The sequence below is a fragment of the Lethenteron reissneri genome, chromosome 50 (assembly GCF_015708825.2).
Source record: "Lethenteron reissneri isolate LAM-NWPU_2019-01 chromosome 50, ASM1570882v1, whole genome shotgun sequence".
Taxonomy (NCBI): Eukaryota; Metazoa; Chordata; class Hyperoartia; order Petromyzontiformes; family Petromyzontidae; genus Lethenteron; species Lethenteron reissneri.
Genome location: NC_083828.1, coordinates 4888676 through 4903138, shown reverse-complemented (window position 1 = coordinate 4903138; position 14463 = coordinate 4888676). Strand labels below are relative to the sequence as shown.

Here is a 14463-nt window from a genome sequence, read left to right as displayed (position 1 = left end):
CTGTTGAATATAGAATCGACGTGACGGTTTAAATCGAGCGTAGTTCGAGTTCTCTCCGGTCATTCGATTGCTTAAATTTATTTGTTGCATGTGGTAATGGGCAATTGACTAATGGAACATGTTACATCTTTGGACACGTGTAAAATGTGATTATTGCTCAGCAAAATTATTTAAAGGGGTTCTAAAGCGATGTAAAAAAAGCATACCCCCACCAGACTCAAGTAGAACTACTTTAATAAACAAAACAAACCAAAAAATCCTGCCGAAACCCGGGATTGAACCAGGGACCTTTAGATCTTCAGTCTAACGCTCTCCCAACTGAGCTATTTCGGCAGATGATGTCCACCACTGTCCCGGAACCACTTTTATAACCACCGACATCTCCCCCCCCCCACTCCCTCTCCTTGCTACACTTCAACGATTGCAGTTGTTCGAGCAACTGAAGGGGGGTGTGGTAGCGTGGATTTATTGTCCAATTGTTGGTGGTAGCAACGTAAGTACAGCCGTTCAATTGTCTCGTGGGAACTTCGCTTGCGTCGTTTTTAGTTTTTTTACCACTGCGGAGTTTGCGAGTGGCGCGATTCCAATTCACAGATTTCGCGGTGATCAAACGTCGAACGAATACATTTATATTTACACACACACACATATATTTGATACATCTGTCGCTCGTTTGTCGGCTTTCCGTGGCGACGAGGTGAGTGGTTCCGAGTGGAGGGTCTCGCCCGACGAGAAGTCCCCCGCGCGGCGCGGGGTAGGAAATTAGGCGAGTCCGAGGCTTCCCTCGGGCCCTCTCGGTCATCTTCGCGGGGCGAATGAGCGGGAAACTTTAAGCCTCTAAATTCATTAACGTTGACACTTGGCCGCTTATAAATCTCACGACGTTGTCACCCCTTTAAACGCTAAAAGCTGAGAATATTAAAGCTGCTTTTATCCGGGCTCCGTGAGCCAAGGACGTGAAGTATTTTTTGCTAAAATTCGCTTAATCGGGCTTTACGAACCTCAAATGTCTCGAGGCTTTATTAATGGTTTTTATTTCGATTTGGATGTTTGTTCAGCTCTTTGTTTCTTGTATGGGAAGGAAACCAAGAGAAGCCCCACACGCATACGTTGGGATAATGCTGGAATATCCGCACAGATGGGTTGATGGGTTTTCGGTAAAGCCACGTAGGTTAAAAATAAATAAAAATAATAGAAATGTAATTTTTTAAAATTTCTATTATTTCTATTATTTTTTTATTATTATTTATGTTTTACCTACGTGACTGTATGAATCCTTGCAGTCACGAAAGCTTCAAATCTAGAATTGATGGACCCACTTGCTATGCTGCCACGTGTGCGATTCCAAGCCAAGCAGGCACGGGGCACACATTGCAAAGATGTCAGTAATTCTTGGACTTTTAAGTCGTCCCCAAAATGTTTCCGTCTCGAATAGTATCGTTTCACAGCGATCCATCTAACTCCTGCACGCATGCAGATTTCATTTCTTCATATGCTGAACATCTGTGCAAAAGAGCTTTATTGCTCATCGGATTTCTCCAGTATGAATACATATTGTGATGTCGCTCCACTCTCCATCACTGCCCATCTTTCCTCCTAGCGACGGTGTTCAAGCCAAGCCCATTGACGGGTTTTCATACGTGAGAACGTCGTGAGAATTGTATTTTATTGTTTTATTTTATCTATTTTATTATTTCCCTTCTACGTGACTTTACCGAAAGAACCAAGAAGATGAATCCCTGCAGTCACGAAAGCTTTAAATCGAAAAATTTGTCTCTGTTTCTTGCTCATGATGGGACTCTGTAGGATGAAAGTTGAGATTGATACCGTGTCAACAAACCCACACGGTTTACCACGTATTCTTGTATGGGAGTTTTTAGGTCCATACGACGTGCAGCCGTTTCATTACGGGGCGGAACATTGTTTCTGTTTCTTGATCATGATGGGACTCTGTAGGATGAAAGTTGAGATTCATACCGTGTCAACAACCCACACGGTTTACCACATATTCTTGTACAGGAGTTTTTAGGTCCATACGACGTGCAGCCGTTTCATTACGGGCAAACATTGGTTGTCTCTGTGTCTTGCTCGTGATGGGACTCTGTAGGATGAAAGTTGAGATTTACAAGGGACACGGGGTGACCAATGAGATCAGAATTGGTCTGTAATAATGTAGGGCACTGATAAGGGCTTGACAGCTATGGGGTTTAACAGTCAATATGCACAAACATGGAGAAGTGCATGCCGGGAATTCCATTGAGAGAATAAGATGGAGAACATATGAAAGTTATAGGCTTCGTGTAGGACATTTTTAAACAAATTTTTCTTTTACAAATGGAACAAATATAACACCTTGGGAGTCAACGTTGTCATTGTTTGTGTGGAGCAACCGAGGACGGTTGTGAAAGTGCGCACCATTGACTGCTGCCTTTTAATTCCTCCGCTTGCTAGGGTCGACGACATGGATAAGGGCAAGAGGAGAAGGCGTCGTGAGATGACGGAGGAGCAGAAGCAGGAGATCCAGGAGGCGTTCGAGTTGTTTGACACCGACAAAGACGGAGCCATTGACTATCACGAGCTCAAGGCAAGCGTGTGGATGCTGTGAAGCCAAACAGCGTGCATCTCTACAGTGAAGGGATTCTGTCAGTCTTAAGTCGATGGGTCAGTTCCACGAATTAAGAAACCCCACAGAGGCAGAACTAGAAACTTCCCAAGGTTGGGAGGCGCTCCTGGTATTTCAAGCCCAGTGGCATCGATGATGCGCTATGCACAACGTGACCTTTGACAGAGGTAAAACACTGAACGAATGATTTCTCCATCCTAATCTTATTAGTTATTGAGAATCTCTAAACTTTGTCCCCCGTTCTCATAGTTTGAGTTAAGAGTGGGTAACGTTTGCAATATTCGGACAAATCCAGGTGACACATGGGGGGTAAATTAATCTTCTGGAGGGACTTTTCGTTAGCCTTATCTTGTTTTATAGGGGTATTAGATCTCACCACCACCAAGACCAGCATTGTGCTAATGCCTTGATGTTTTTGGTATCTGTCCTTGCAGGTGGCAATCCGAGCTCTGGGCTTCGAGGTGAGCAAGGCGGACGTGATTAAGATCATGAAGGACTACGACAGGGAAGACACGGGAAAGATCAGCTACGATGACTTCTGTGAAGTCAGTGAGTGCCCACCTTTATTTTGTTCAACGACATGCAGAAGCAACCTTACGATACAGTGTCGAGGAAACATCAAACCAGAGCGAATGCGGAAGTTGAAATCTGATAGTCAAAATGAAAAATAATCCCATTCAGTCCTGAATTCCGGTTTGCAGGACTGAGTGCTGACACTGCAAATTATTAGTGTGTGAGCGTTTTGGTTCACATGCATTCGAACGAGTGCGTGAGTGGGAATGTGAGTAAATGGATGGTTCAGTGGGTGAATGCACGTGTGTTAGTGAGTGTGTGACAGTACGCGACTGGGTGAGTAAACAGATGAGTAAATTCTTGTGCAAGTGTAAGTACATAGGTGTGTGAGCAAGTGAGTTGTGAGTACTGGTCGATTGATGAATGCGCGGGTGAGTAAATGCTTGAGTGAATTAATTAATCATTGAGTGAGTTGACAAGTGAGCGAGCAAGCGTGTAATTATGCGAGTTGATTAAATTAATGGGTGAGTGAGACATTTAAGTGGACGAGTGAAGCAAGGAAGCAATGAGTGAGCAGGTGGTGTGCACCCGACTTGAGCACGCGCGTGTGCCCGTGCCGCAGTGACGGAGCGCGTGCTGGAGCGCGACCCACTGGACGAGGTGCTCAAGGCGTTCCGACTGTTCGACGAGGGCGATTCGGGCCGCATCGGCGTGCGTGACCTGCGCCGCGTGGCGCGCGAGCTTGGGGAGACCGTCTCCGACGAGGAGCTGCGTGCCATGATCGACGAGTTTGACACGGACGGCGACGGAGAGAGTGAGCGGGCGAGAAGCCTCCCTCCAAAAATTATTTCACGCACGTAGTCGTCAGAACACTTTGCAGTCGGATTTTGATCGTGTTTATTGTTTCATATATCCAAAGACGGCCACACGATGAACTTAATAGTTTCGTCCGCTTAATCTGCCTACTCTCAACAAAGGCCACATTTGGCGAACAATGAGATTGAACCCAGGTCCTTATTGCTGCGAGGCACAGGCGTTACCAATTGCCACACTGATGATGCATTGCTGTGTCCAGCAGCCTTAAGCAGACGGCATCATTTAACTTGAGACATAATTACGTGATGCTAAACGCATCACTAGATTACATGAACCGGAAGCAAATTAGACAATTACTCTTGTTGAAACCTTTAGTGGCAGTGAGGCATTTAAAATGCTAATGTTCCAAAAGCTCAAAAGGCATTTCGGCAAAATTAGAATTTTATCCTGTGTTTATTTTCGTATTCCGTACAGCATGTGGCCACACTTTGTGAAAGTAATGTTATGTTTGTTTTCTTCCCTGTTTTGCAGTCAACCAAGAGGAGTTTATTGCAATTATGACTGGAGACTCGTGATTTGGAAACTCGGAATGACAGGTCACCGAGAAGAGACTTTCTTTGTTACTTTTAATATAGCATGAAGTTGCTTGAATTTTCCAACTGTGTGTGCCGTTTTGCAATATAGTGTTTGTTCACATCAGATGTTACACCTTGTCACGGATACGTGTGTGTATGTGGAATGTTAGTGCCTCATTTACTGCACCCAACCACAGCGACATGACTTCAATTCCCAGCCATGCACAACATACATCAGTAGCAAGTTATATTTTTAATCAGCCTTGGGCCTCTTAAGTAGACTCGGCCTTAGATAAGTACCTGGTGTGTATAATCGTCACCACTGGGCAGACCTTTGCTGGCAACACCGCCCTTTTGTGTCATGCTGGCCATTTTCCGTGCTCGCGAACAGCACTTACCCCCTGTCGTCGATTAGGCTAAATGGAAGAGTATATAAAATGGGGGACCAGTAGTACAGCGGTTAGCGAGTTGCGTTACGAACCCAGTGACCTGAGTTCGATTCTCACGGCCAACACCAGCGACGATTATATGAACCGATTTTGGGCCACCCCGATGTCAAATCTGCCTTTTAAGTACCTGGTGCGGTGTATAAACATCATCTGTCACTAGGGAGACAAAGGCGGCCGGCCCTGGTGCTGGCCACCCACCCCCTTGTGTGCTTGTGCCGGCCTTCCTAGGTGCTCACAGCACTTGCCCCAAAAGTCTATGAAGGCTATGCGGGCGATCTTTGCCTTATGTAGAATATTTATAGAATGGACAATTCTCAATATATTTTTTGTTAATGTTTTCACTGCTGCGGTTCAATGTTTGCACCTCGCATTGTTAGTGGGTGGCTGTTCCCATCTGTAATATCAGGCCGACCAGTGGCAGTGATTGAATTAGGCAGTATCTTTCTGATTAGACTAACGTCGGAAAACGGCCTACAATTGTCTTGAAGCAAATGCACATGTAAATTAGTCACGCATGACATGTGGCTAGATCTGTCCCTGCCATAGGAAAGTGGCATTTACACCACTCGGTACCGCCAACTGGGAAAAGCAGGGCCCAGCACTCATTTGTGCACGGCGACAAACTTTGACGTTTTAAATTATAAAAACAAAAGTGTCGAGCCTTTGATAAGAGCTGTAACGAAACTAAGAACTGTTAAGAACATTGCCATTAAATCCACAGGCCATTGTTTATTGCCTCTTGCAAAGATGAGCTGTCAACTTCATTCCATTTGAGTGTTTTTATTCGTGTAATTATTCCGCCTCTCGTGGCTTTTTATGGGTTTATTTGTGGCGGTTCGAGCAGCTGGTCGCATTTCGCAGCTGTTTCGCGTGATGTAAGACGCTGAACAGCTTTAATCGAGATGGAGTGTTGTGGCCACGAAGTTCATTTGTCTTTGCGATGTCACTGATGACAGAAATAAATAAATGCATTCAACGCGTGTGCTTATAAAAGAAGTAACGGAAATGTGCTTGACCCGACGATTGGAAGTAATTATGAAACTTGTGTGTCTCTCCGTGATTAGCTTGACATGCTATGCTCTTGGTACATTGGCTACAAGGCTTTTAACCCCCCTTCCCGAAATAATGCTTGGACCTATTTTATTCATCCCACGCATTCACAATAACTTTCATTGGAAACACCCGGAAAACACTGGGAGCCAGATCTGGTGGGATCTTGTCTCAGATTTATTTTACAAAAAAAAATGTTTTAATTGCGTACGCTTGCGTAAAAGGGAGATACTGTAGTCGATGGGTACATCTTTTAAACACTTCTAGATTTGAAGCTTTCGTGACTGCAAAGATTCATACTCTTAGTTCTTTCGGTAAAGTCACGTAGGTAAAAAATGAAATGAAAATTAATAAAATAAAAATCACGACGTTTCGGAGGCAACGCAAGTCTCCGTCATCAGGTGGGACCGTCACAGCCAGATTTGCTGCGTGACTTTACCGAAAGAACTAAGAGTATGAATCCTTTAAACACGTTTAACAACTTTTTACCTGACGTATTGCCACTTTCAGGCCACTGATCACACCTTTTATGGCTATCCCGGTAATTAGTACGACTGAAATTACAGTGCTTCATTGTTGAAGCAGAGGTTTGGGTTATGTAAGAAGCACGTTTTTTGCTGTTGATGATTCAGTGACGTGTATTTAACTAGATACTTGAAGGTATGCAGGATTGTGATTTCAGTGTGCGCTGCGCTATGAATCTCGGTGTAATTCCCAGCCACGGCTTGTAGGTCGCGTGCGAGTTATTTGTGACACGGGCAATCACTAGGGGCCGCTACAGTCAATGCGATTTTTAAAAACGATTATTGAAGATTACCCCCTGGAAGTGAGCACAGCCAGCAGAGGGCAGTGCTATTACAATGTACAAATTGCACTGCACCTCTACGACGCCCCCTGCCTTTGCCAATCTGCATTGACCAGCGTGGTGTGGTCTGGCCAAATTACCACCAAGATCTGAACGACGTGGGGCAGCACTCATCCAGCAGTGGATGGGCAACAGGGCTGTACATTCACGTGTCTACCACGCATATGTGCATGAGCACACAGCACACTACTGCATTATCCAGGTGTTAAAATTCATACCTGATGGGTTAAATTTGACACAAGCAGCTCACTAGAGGCCGTTACACTCCTTCCGTCGTCCTCTGTGAATCTTCCAAAGATTACAGAGAACAGAAAAGCCTCGTACCGTGAATGTGAAGAGGATTAATCTAACGAAAACAGGTGGCGAATTAAAGAGGTGGATCGGCAGGAGCACTACGAGGAATCGTAATATTTAGACTGGAGGAATCCGAAAAGCTGTGAAGCTCTTTTTGCAAATGTCCAGCATGGGCGGGTGGAGCAGGAGGTAGAAGAAGAGAAGGTGGGACCAGCAGGAGGATGAGGATGTTGAAAAAATAGGTGAAATATAAGTAGGTGGGAGCTCAATGGGTCCTTACCTGCTATTGCATACCTGTCAACCCAGGGACATTGATTTCTCAGGTCCATACGGCGTGCAGCCGTTTCAATAGGGCAATTTTAATGGTCTATTTGTGTTTCTCCCTTGTGATGAACGTTGAGATTTATAAGGGACACGGGGTGACCAATAAGATGTAATCAGGTAGGGCACTGGTAAGGGGTTGACATGTATGTGAGTGCATCCACATATAAAGCAAGCAGCACCATCAGCTTGCAAGATCACAGCAGCATGATAGGTAGCATCATTGGCACCAATTATCAAAATTATAATCCATAAAGCAGTTTTTGTTTAGTAACATAATTGTCTATTTGTGTTTACTCCCTTGTGATGGGACTTTGTAGGATAGACGTTGAGATTAATAAGGGCCACGAAGTAAGGTCTGAATTGATCTGCAATAATGTAGGACACTGATAAGGGGTTTACAGGTATGTAGTGGTGAGTGTACTAGTGGTGAGTAGTGGTGAGTGTACTAGTGAGTGTACTAGTGTGTGTAGTGGTGAGTGTACTAGGTGAGTGTACTAGTGAGTGTACTAGTGAGTGTAGTAGTGGTGAGTGTACTGGTGAGTGTACTAGTGAGTGTACTAGTGAGTGTAGTAGTGGTGAGTGTACTGGTGAGTGTACTAGTGAGTGTACTAGTGGTGAGTGTAGTAATGAGTGTACTAGTGAGTGTACTAGTGGTGCTTGTCTATTTGTGTGTCTCTCCCTTGTGATGGGATTTTGTAGAATAAACGTTAAGATTTCTAGGAAACACAGGGTGACCAATAGGATCTGAATTGGTCTGTAACAAGGTAGGCCACTGATCAGGGGTTGACAGCTATGAGTTATTATATATATAAAACTAAAATCGTTGTTTAGTTTAAGTAGGAATAGAGGTGGAGGAAGGGGTCTGATTTGGAACTCTGCTCGTGTGGGTGGAGCGAGGCGCGCGCCAGACGCGGAACAGCTTCAGCGGCCCCGTGCCACTGCGCTTTGGTGACAGCCCTGGTGGTGGTGGTGGTTGTTGTTGGTGGTGGTGGTTGTTGGTGGTTGGTAGTGGTTGGTGGTGGTGGTGGTTGTTGGTGGTGGTGGTTGTTGGTGGTGGTGGTTATTGTTGGTGGTGGTGGTTGTTGGTGGTGGTGGTTGTTGGTGGTGGTGGTTGTTGTTGGTGGTGGTTGTTGGTGGTGGTAGTTGTTGTTGGTGGTGGTGGTTGTTGGTGGTAGTAGTTGTTGGTGGTGGTGGTTGTTGGTGGTGGTTGGTGGTGGTTGTGTTGGTGGTTGTTGGTGGTGGTAGATGGTGGTTGGTGGTGGTGGGTGGTGGTGGTGGTTGGTGGTGGTGGTTGTTGGTGGTGGTGGTTGTTGGTGGTGGTTGGTGGTGGTGGTGGTGGTGGTTGTTGTTGGTGGTGGTTGTTGTGGTGGTTGGTGGTGAGTGGTGGTGGGTGGTGGTTGGTAGTGGTTCTTGGTGGTGGTGGTGGTGGTTGTTGTTGTTGGTGGTTGTTGGTGGTGGTGGTTGTTGGTGGTAGATGGTGGTTGGTGGTGGTGGGTGGTGGTGGTGGTTGTTGGTGGTTGTTGTTGTTGGTGGTGGTTGTTGGTGGTGGTGGTTGGTGGTGGTTGTTATTGGTTGTTGTTGGTGGTTGTTGTTAGTGGTGGTTGTTGTTGGTGGTGGTGGTTGTTGTTGCTGGTTGTTGCTGGTTGTTGTTGGTTGTTGTTAGTTGTTGGTGACACTACACGGAACGCGAGTCAAGAACAGAGCAGCTGGTAGCAGCTGGTGTAACGAGGCTGGCGGGAGAGAGACACGAGAGAAGGTGGACAAATGAGCTCGCCAAAGCGTTGACTCAAGATCCGGGAAACTCGTGCCGCCAAAGTGCTTTAGCAAAGCACCGCACACACACACACATCGACAGGAGGAGGAGGAGAGAGTTAACACACACACACACACACAACAACAAAAGACGCTAGAGGGAGACAGAGAGACGCGAAGACGAAAGGAGGGAAAAGCGACAATTAATGAAATAAAGTCCTTCACCAAAAAGCCTAACATGGCGGCGGTGGTGGCTGCGCCCGTAACGCAGTACAGCGAGGCGTGGTATCTCTCTTTGCTGGGCTTCGCAGAGAACTTCAGGACATCAAGTCCACCTCGGATCCGTCTCTGTGTCCACTGCCTTCAAGCTATCTTCCACTTCGGACCAGGGGCACGAGTGGAGGCGAGGACTCATTTGCAACTGGGCAGCGTGCTGTACCATCACACCAAGAACGTCGATCTGGCTCGCTCTCACCTCGAGCAGGCGGTGAGGGATTCGTTTTGTTACGTTTCGTTCCCGTGGATTCATTCATTGACTCGTTCGTCAAAGCTGCTTTCGTTCTTGTGTTGTTGCTTGCTTGGTTGGTTGATGGTGGTGTTGTGTTCGTACTTTGGCGTGTGCGTCATGCGGGTCCGCTAAACGTTGTGACGGTGTCTGTGTCTGTGTGTGTGTCTCTCTCTCTTCTTGGCTCCTCTGCACGTTGAATGATTGTGTTAGTATCAACACAGTTGTTGTTGTTGATTATGTTGTTGTTGTTTGGTACTGTTATCGTCACAGGGAGGTGACAGTGTGGTTGGTGGTGATGGTGTCCAGAGTTTTTGGGGCAGAAGGGCCGCTGTGAGGGTAGTGGTACACAAGTACCAACAACACACGAATACAGGGAAGGTGTTATCAACATTGTGCTACTGTTGTCATCACTACCAGCACAAATATGTTCGTGTTCTGCTGCACTGTGAACCAACATCATCGGTAGCATAGTTTCACTAAACGTTGGTTATCATCTCTGCCAGAAACACTTTCGTCGTTTAGTAGCACTTATTACTAGAGCAGCTATCATCACTGCCAAGCCCGGCATCTTACCACAGTTACCCCAATCACCAGCACTAACAACCACCACAACAACAACCATCACAACTATTTACTATACCACCATCAACCCTACCACTATCATCAATCACCACCACGGCGTTATCAACGAAACTACCATCACCACCACAACTACCATCAACATTAGCACCATAACATCACCGGTGTTTCATCGTCACCACACTGCCACCACCACCATCATCATCATAACTATACCACCATAAGCCCCTACCAATCACTACCATAAGCAACAACAACAACATCACCAACAACAACAACAACACCAACACCTCAACACCCAATACCAATCGTCAAACGCCGGGTCTGGTACCACTTAACCCGGCGTTCATGTTAGACAAGACCGAAGCTTGGTATATTGTACTCGTTGCTGAGGCTATCATAATATAGAGAGATATATATATAGATATCGATATAAACAAACAGCAGGGACAGAGAAATAGAATGGCACACAGACGCATGGAACAGGAGAGAGACCGAGAAAGAGGGGCCGGTGACACTGGGTGCCCCTCCCGGGGTGAGGTGCACCTTTCCCGGCAGCGCTTCTAGGCAAGACCGAGGCTTGGGAATTCAACATATTATAGTTTATTCCTGCAGTCACGAAAGCTTAACATCAATATTATAGTTTGTAATCTTGTGGTTATTGTCGTAGGTTGCATACTGATGTGGTAGTTTCTCGGTGATGTTGAAAGTGGCGGTGGCAGTAGTATGCGTTGGTTTCTTTGGTGCTCAAAGAGTTTGTGTGTGTCTGTAGTAGTGATGAAAGTGATTATAGTGGTGTCTGTGTTGTGGTAGTGATAATATAACCAGTCGTGGTTAGTACTGTACATGTTTGTGTCTTCATAGTTTCCGTATCGTGGCTAGTTTGTGTGGTCGTAGTAGCATCTGTGGTGGTGGTGGTAATATCTGGGGCTAGTATTGTAAATGTGTAGCGGTGATAATAATACTACGGTATATGTATAGTTGTATCTGTGGTGGTGGTGGTGGTAGTAATAGTATTTAGTGGTATTTGTGGAGTGGTGGTCACTATGTATATCAATATAGTACTGCCAGTGTTGATATGATAATCATGGTACTGGTAGCTGTCATGGTACGAGTACTGATGATGTTACTGATGGTAAAGGACGTAGTGGAAGTGTTTATGGTATTTGCAACCGGTGATAGCACTGAAGATACACAGTTAGGGTTAGTGTTGACTAAGTCTGTGTACAGGCTTGGTCATTGCTGCTGCTGCCGATGTGAGAGAGAGACCGAGGGAGACCGGTTTACCCTGGGTGACTGCCCCTTGTCTGAGAGCCACTTACCCCGGTAGGGCATCTAGGAAATACCGCGGCTCCATTGGGCCTAGTCGGTCTTTTTGCGTTAAAAATTTCCCCGTTTAATTTTCAAATATTATCAAGTTGCTTGTTAATCTGTGAGTTCTGACACGCGAGGCTGTTGGTATGTTATGGGGCATGTTTGTTCTGCTTATTCTTATTGAATTTTTGAAAGTGATTGCTATATGTGGGAGGTAAACGCACACTGTACTGTGCGTGGTGTTGTGATTAGCATGGTAACGATGTTGGGATGTATTATGCTGGCAGCTTTTAAGTTGCTTTTATTTGTGTTTACGTTGTTCATGCGAGTAATACGTCGTTTTGTGAATGTTACTTGAGCAGCGTTCGTCCAGCATTGTTAATGTCTTGCCGTACATTAGTTGTTGACTAATCTGGCGGCTTATTGCTTAACAGGGGGGGCTCTATTTCGCCTCGCTTAAATCCAGTGCATTGTATTAACCTACTTAACTAACAGTGTATATTGTCAAGGTTTGTGCATGTAAAAAAGCCACAACAATTATTAGCAACGCATGCGTGTGGTGTTCTTGTTGAGGTTGGCCTCAAAGAACCCCAACGTTGAACCAAACTCCTTTCAACTGAACTCAAAAGCACATTGACTGGGTTCCTTGTAAACATACATTTAATACAGTAATGCGATTTGATTTAACGATGTAAGAGTTTTGAATGTTGGAGATATTTGTTCAGAAATGCGTAAATGTGATTTCATTTCCTATTTATTTCATGTAATGTTTGCAACCATTAACATCACGCCGATTTGATGTTTTACAATTAATTATTTTGTCCTTGCTATTTTTATTTGTCGTTGCAGTGGCTGCTGTCCCAACAGGTATCCTTTGTTGATATTTTAATAAGTTGCGTTTCTGTCAAAACGGGTAAGCTTTCGCGCCGCGTTTAAATGTGTAGGCCGTATAGGCCAAGGCACCGGCCTAGCCTAGTTTCCTCTACCGGGGAAGGCGTGGGGTCCCCTGAGGGATTTCACTGCGTGCGGGTCTCCTTTCTACGGTGTTTTTTTCAATATATATAAAGTTTGTAATGTTACTTCGGCACGGTAGAATTTTTCGATTTGTATTACGACAAATCCGCATCTAGTTAAGACGCATGTGTTACTTGGAGTATTTGTTGCGAGTTGTATCGATATGTGAAACAAGCAATAAGCTTCCTTGTAGGGTACTCTGCATTGGAACACGGTGCCATGCACCGCCAGTTTATGAACGTACTGTATTACATAAGTATAGACCAGTTTAAAAGTTTTAATTTTAAGACGTCAAGACAGGGGGGTACTTTTCGTGGTGGAAATTCCACTCGTGACGGGCAGTTTTATCTAAAGGAAACCATTGTTGAATTGGCATTGGAATGTGATGTATATGCTGCATTACACGGTGAGGTTGTGGGTGGTGTTCAGAGATACCGGTCAGAATAGCAAGTGACTTATTTGCCAGTGTTTGTTTTCATTTGAAATAGTACGCATGCTAGTGTATTCCAAATGTGACGTGTGTGTGTACAGTGTTTTTTTTTTACACGCACTGTTATAAGGACTCATTCTTGTAACAAGGAAGTAACACGTTGAAGTTTTAGATTTCAAAAAACTGTTTTAAAAGAGAACACGCAATTTGATTTACTTCCAGTTTTTAAATCGCAAACATTGCTCGGTGGAGTTAATATTTCGGTTCATGGCTTACAGATGAACACGGAGATACTTTTTAGTTTCGCCAGAGGCAGCTGAGCCTGTGTAATGGGAAAATAAATACTACCTACTTTGCAAGGAGTCATTTTCTTGACTGTCCTTTAAAAAGACTGACCACGGTCACAGCGATGTGGAATTTCCAACACTGGGCAGCCATTTGAGGCGAGTGCCACTCGATACCTCTATGAGCAGGTAGAGTTAATTTATTTGAGATTGGTTGGGCATAAGACGTTGATGCTATTGCAAACAAATGTTTGTAAACAACGTAACTAGGCAGGTAAGCGGGCCTATTGAGTCCTCAAATTGCAAGCCATTTCCCCGTTTGTTCATTTAATCTTATCTTACGTAGGAGACGTGTAACGTTTGTGTGTGTGCGTATCGCCGTAGATTCAGCATAAATGTGTGAAGAACATTTCACGATGTTGAACAAGCTTGAATTGATTACAGACCGTTGCACATAAAAATACTGCGTACTGTATATAAGGAAACAACTTGGCACATGACCTAACACGCACGGAAGTTGACCTCTGAAGCATGCAGGGACATTTACGTTAACCACAGCAATGTCATCGTCGTACGTGGGATTTTAAAGACCTCTTGTTCCCACAGAGACATTGATGAGATGGCTCTGAAGCCAGGCGGGTAGCTGTACCACACTGGGAAAGTTGTTGTAGTCGGATCCCATCGCTTCTGCACAAACGAGATTTTGCGTGGCGACACGGGGGCGTGTCCTGTTAAGTATTAAGCCAGTCAAGCATGCAGTTAGAAATAGTTTGTGCATTTTTTTTGCAAAGCATGCTTGCCATCCACTGAGCCGCTTGCTTTTCCTTTACGCTAAATAAATGAATGCCACTCATTTATCAAGGAAAGCCTCATCGAGTCTCGGGGCCCTTTTTTAATGATGGTGCTGAATTAGGATGTTTGTCCCAGCTCCTTTTCAAAGTGGGAAGAAACTGGGCTACTTGAAGAACACATACACAGACCGGTTAATGGTCCCAGTTTATGTACTGCCATTTCCGAGCCACCTCGCAGCACAGACTTGCAGCATACAATGACCTCAATTCGACCCACCAGTG

The 14463-nt window shown here is 45.1% G+C and overlaps 2 protein-coding genes and 1 non-coding gene across 3 annotated transcripts in view; 2 read left to right on the top strand and 1 right to left on the bottom strand.

Annotated features, from left to right (window-relative positions):
• Nucleotides 1-260: 260 nt before the first annotated feature.
• Nucleotides 261-333, bottom strand: TRNAF-GAA (transfer RNA phenylalanine (anticodon GAA)). Its single transcript has one exon. It is a non-coding gene; the product is annotated as a tRNA-Phe (tRNA).
• An 11-nt stretch (nucleotides 334-344) lies between these two features.
• Nucleotides 345-5952, top strand: CETN3 (centrin 3). The gene is made up of 5 exons (XM_061572490.1): nucleotides 345-493; nucleotides 2452-2584; nucleotides 3058-3172; nucleotides 3759-3950; nucleotides 4484-5952. The coding sequence occupies exons 2-5, from the start codon at nucleotides 2462-2464 to the stop codon at nucleotides 4525-4527; spliced, it is 474 nt and encodes a 157-aa protein (XP_061428474.1). The 5' UTR covers nucleotides 345-493; nucleotides 2452-2461; the 3' UTR covers nucleotides 4528-5952.
• Nucleotides 5953-8982: 3030 nt separating this feature from the next.
• MAU2 (MAU2 sister chromatid cohesion factor) overlaps nucleotides 8983-14463 on the top strand; it is a 49219-nt gene continuing 43738 nt past the window's right edge. The window contains exons 1-2 of the mRNA XM_061572562.1: nucleotides 8983-9748; nucleotides 12512-12529. Of these exons, the coding sequence (XP_061428546.1) occupies nucleotides 9500-9748; nucleotides 12512-12529 (267 nt within the window). The 5' untranslated portion in view covers nucleotides 8983-9499. The remainder of the gene's footprint in view (nucleotides 9749-12511; nucleotides 12530-14463) is intronic.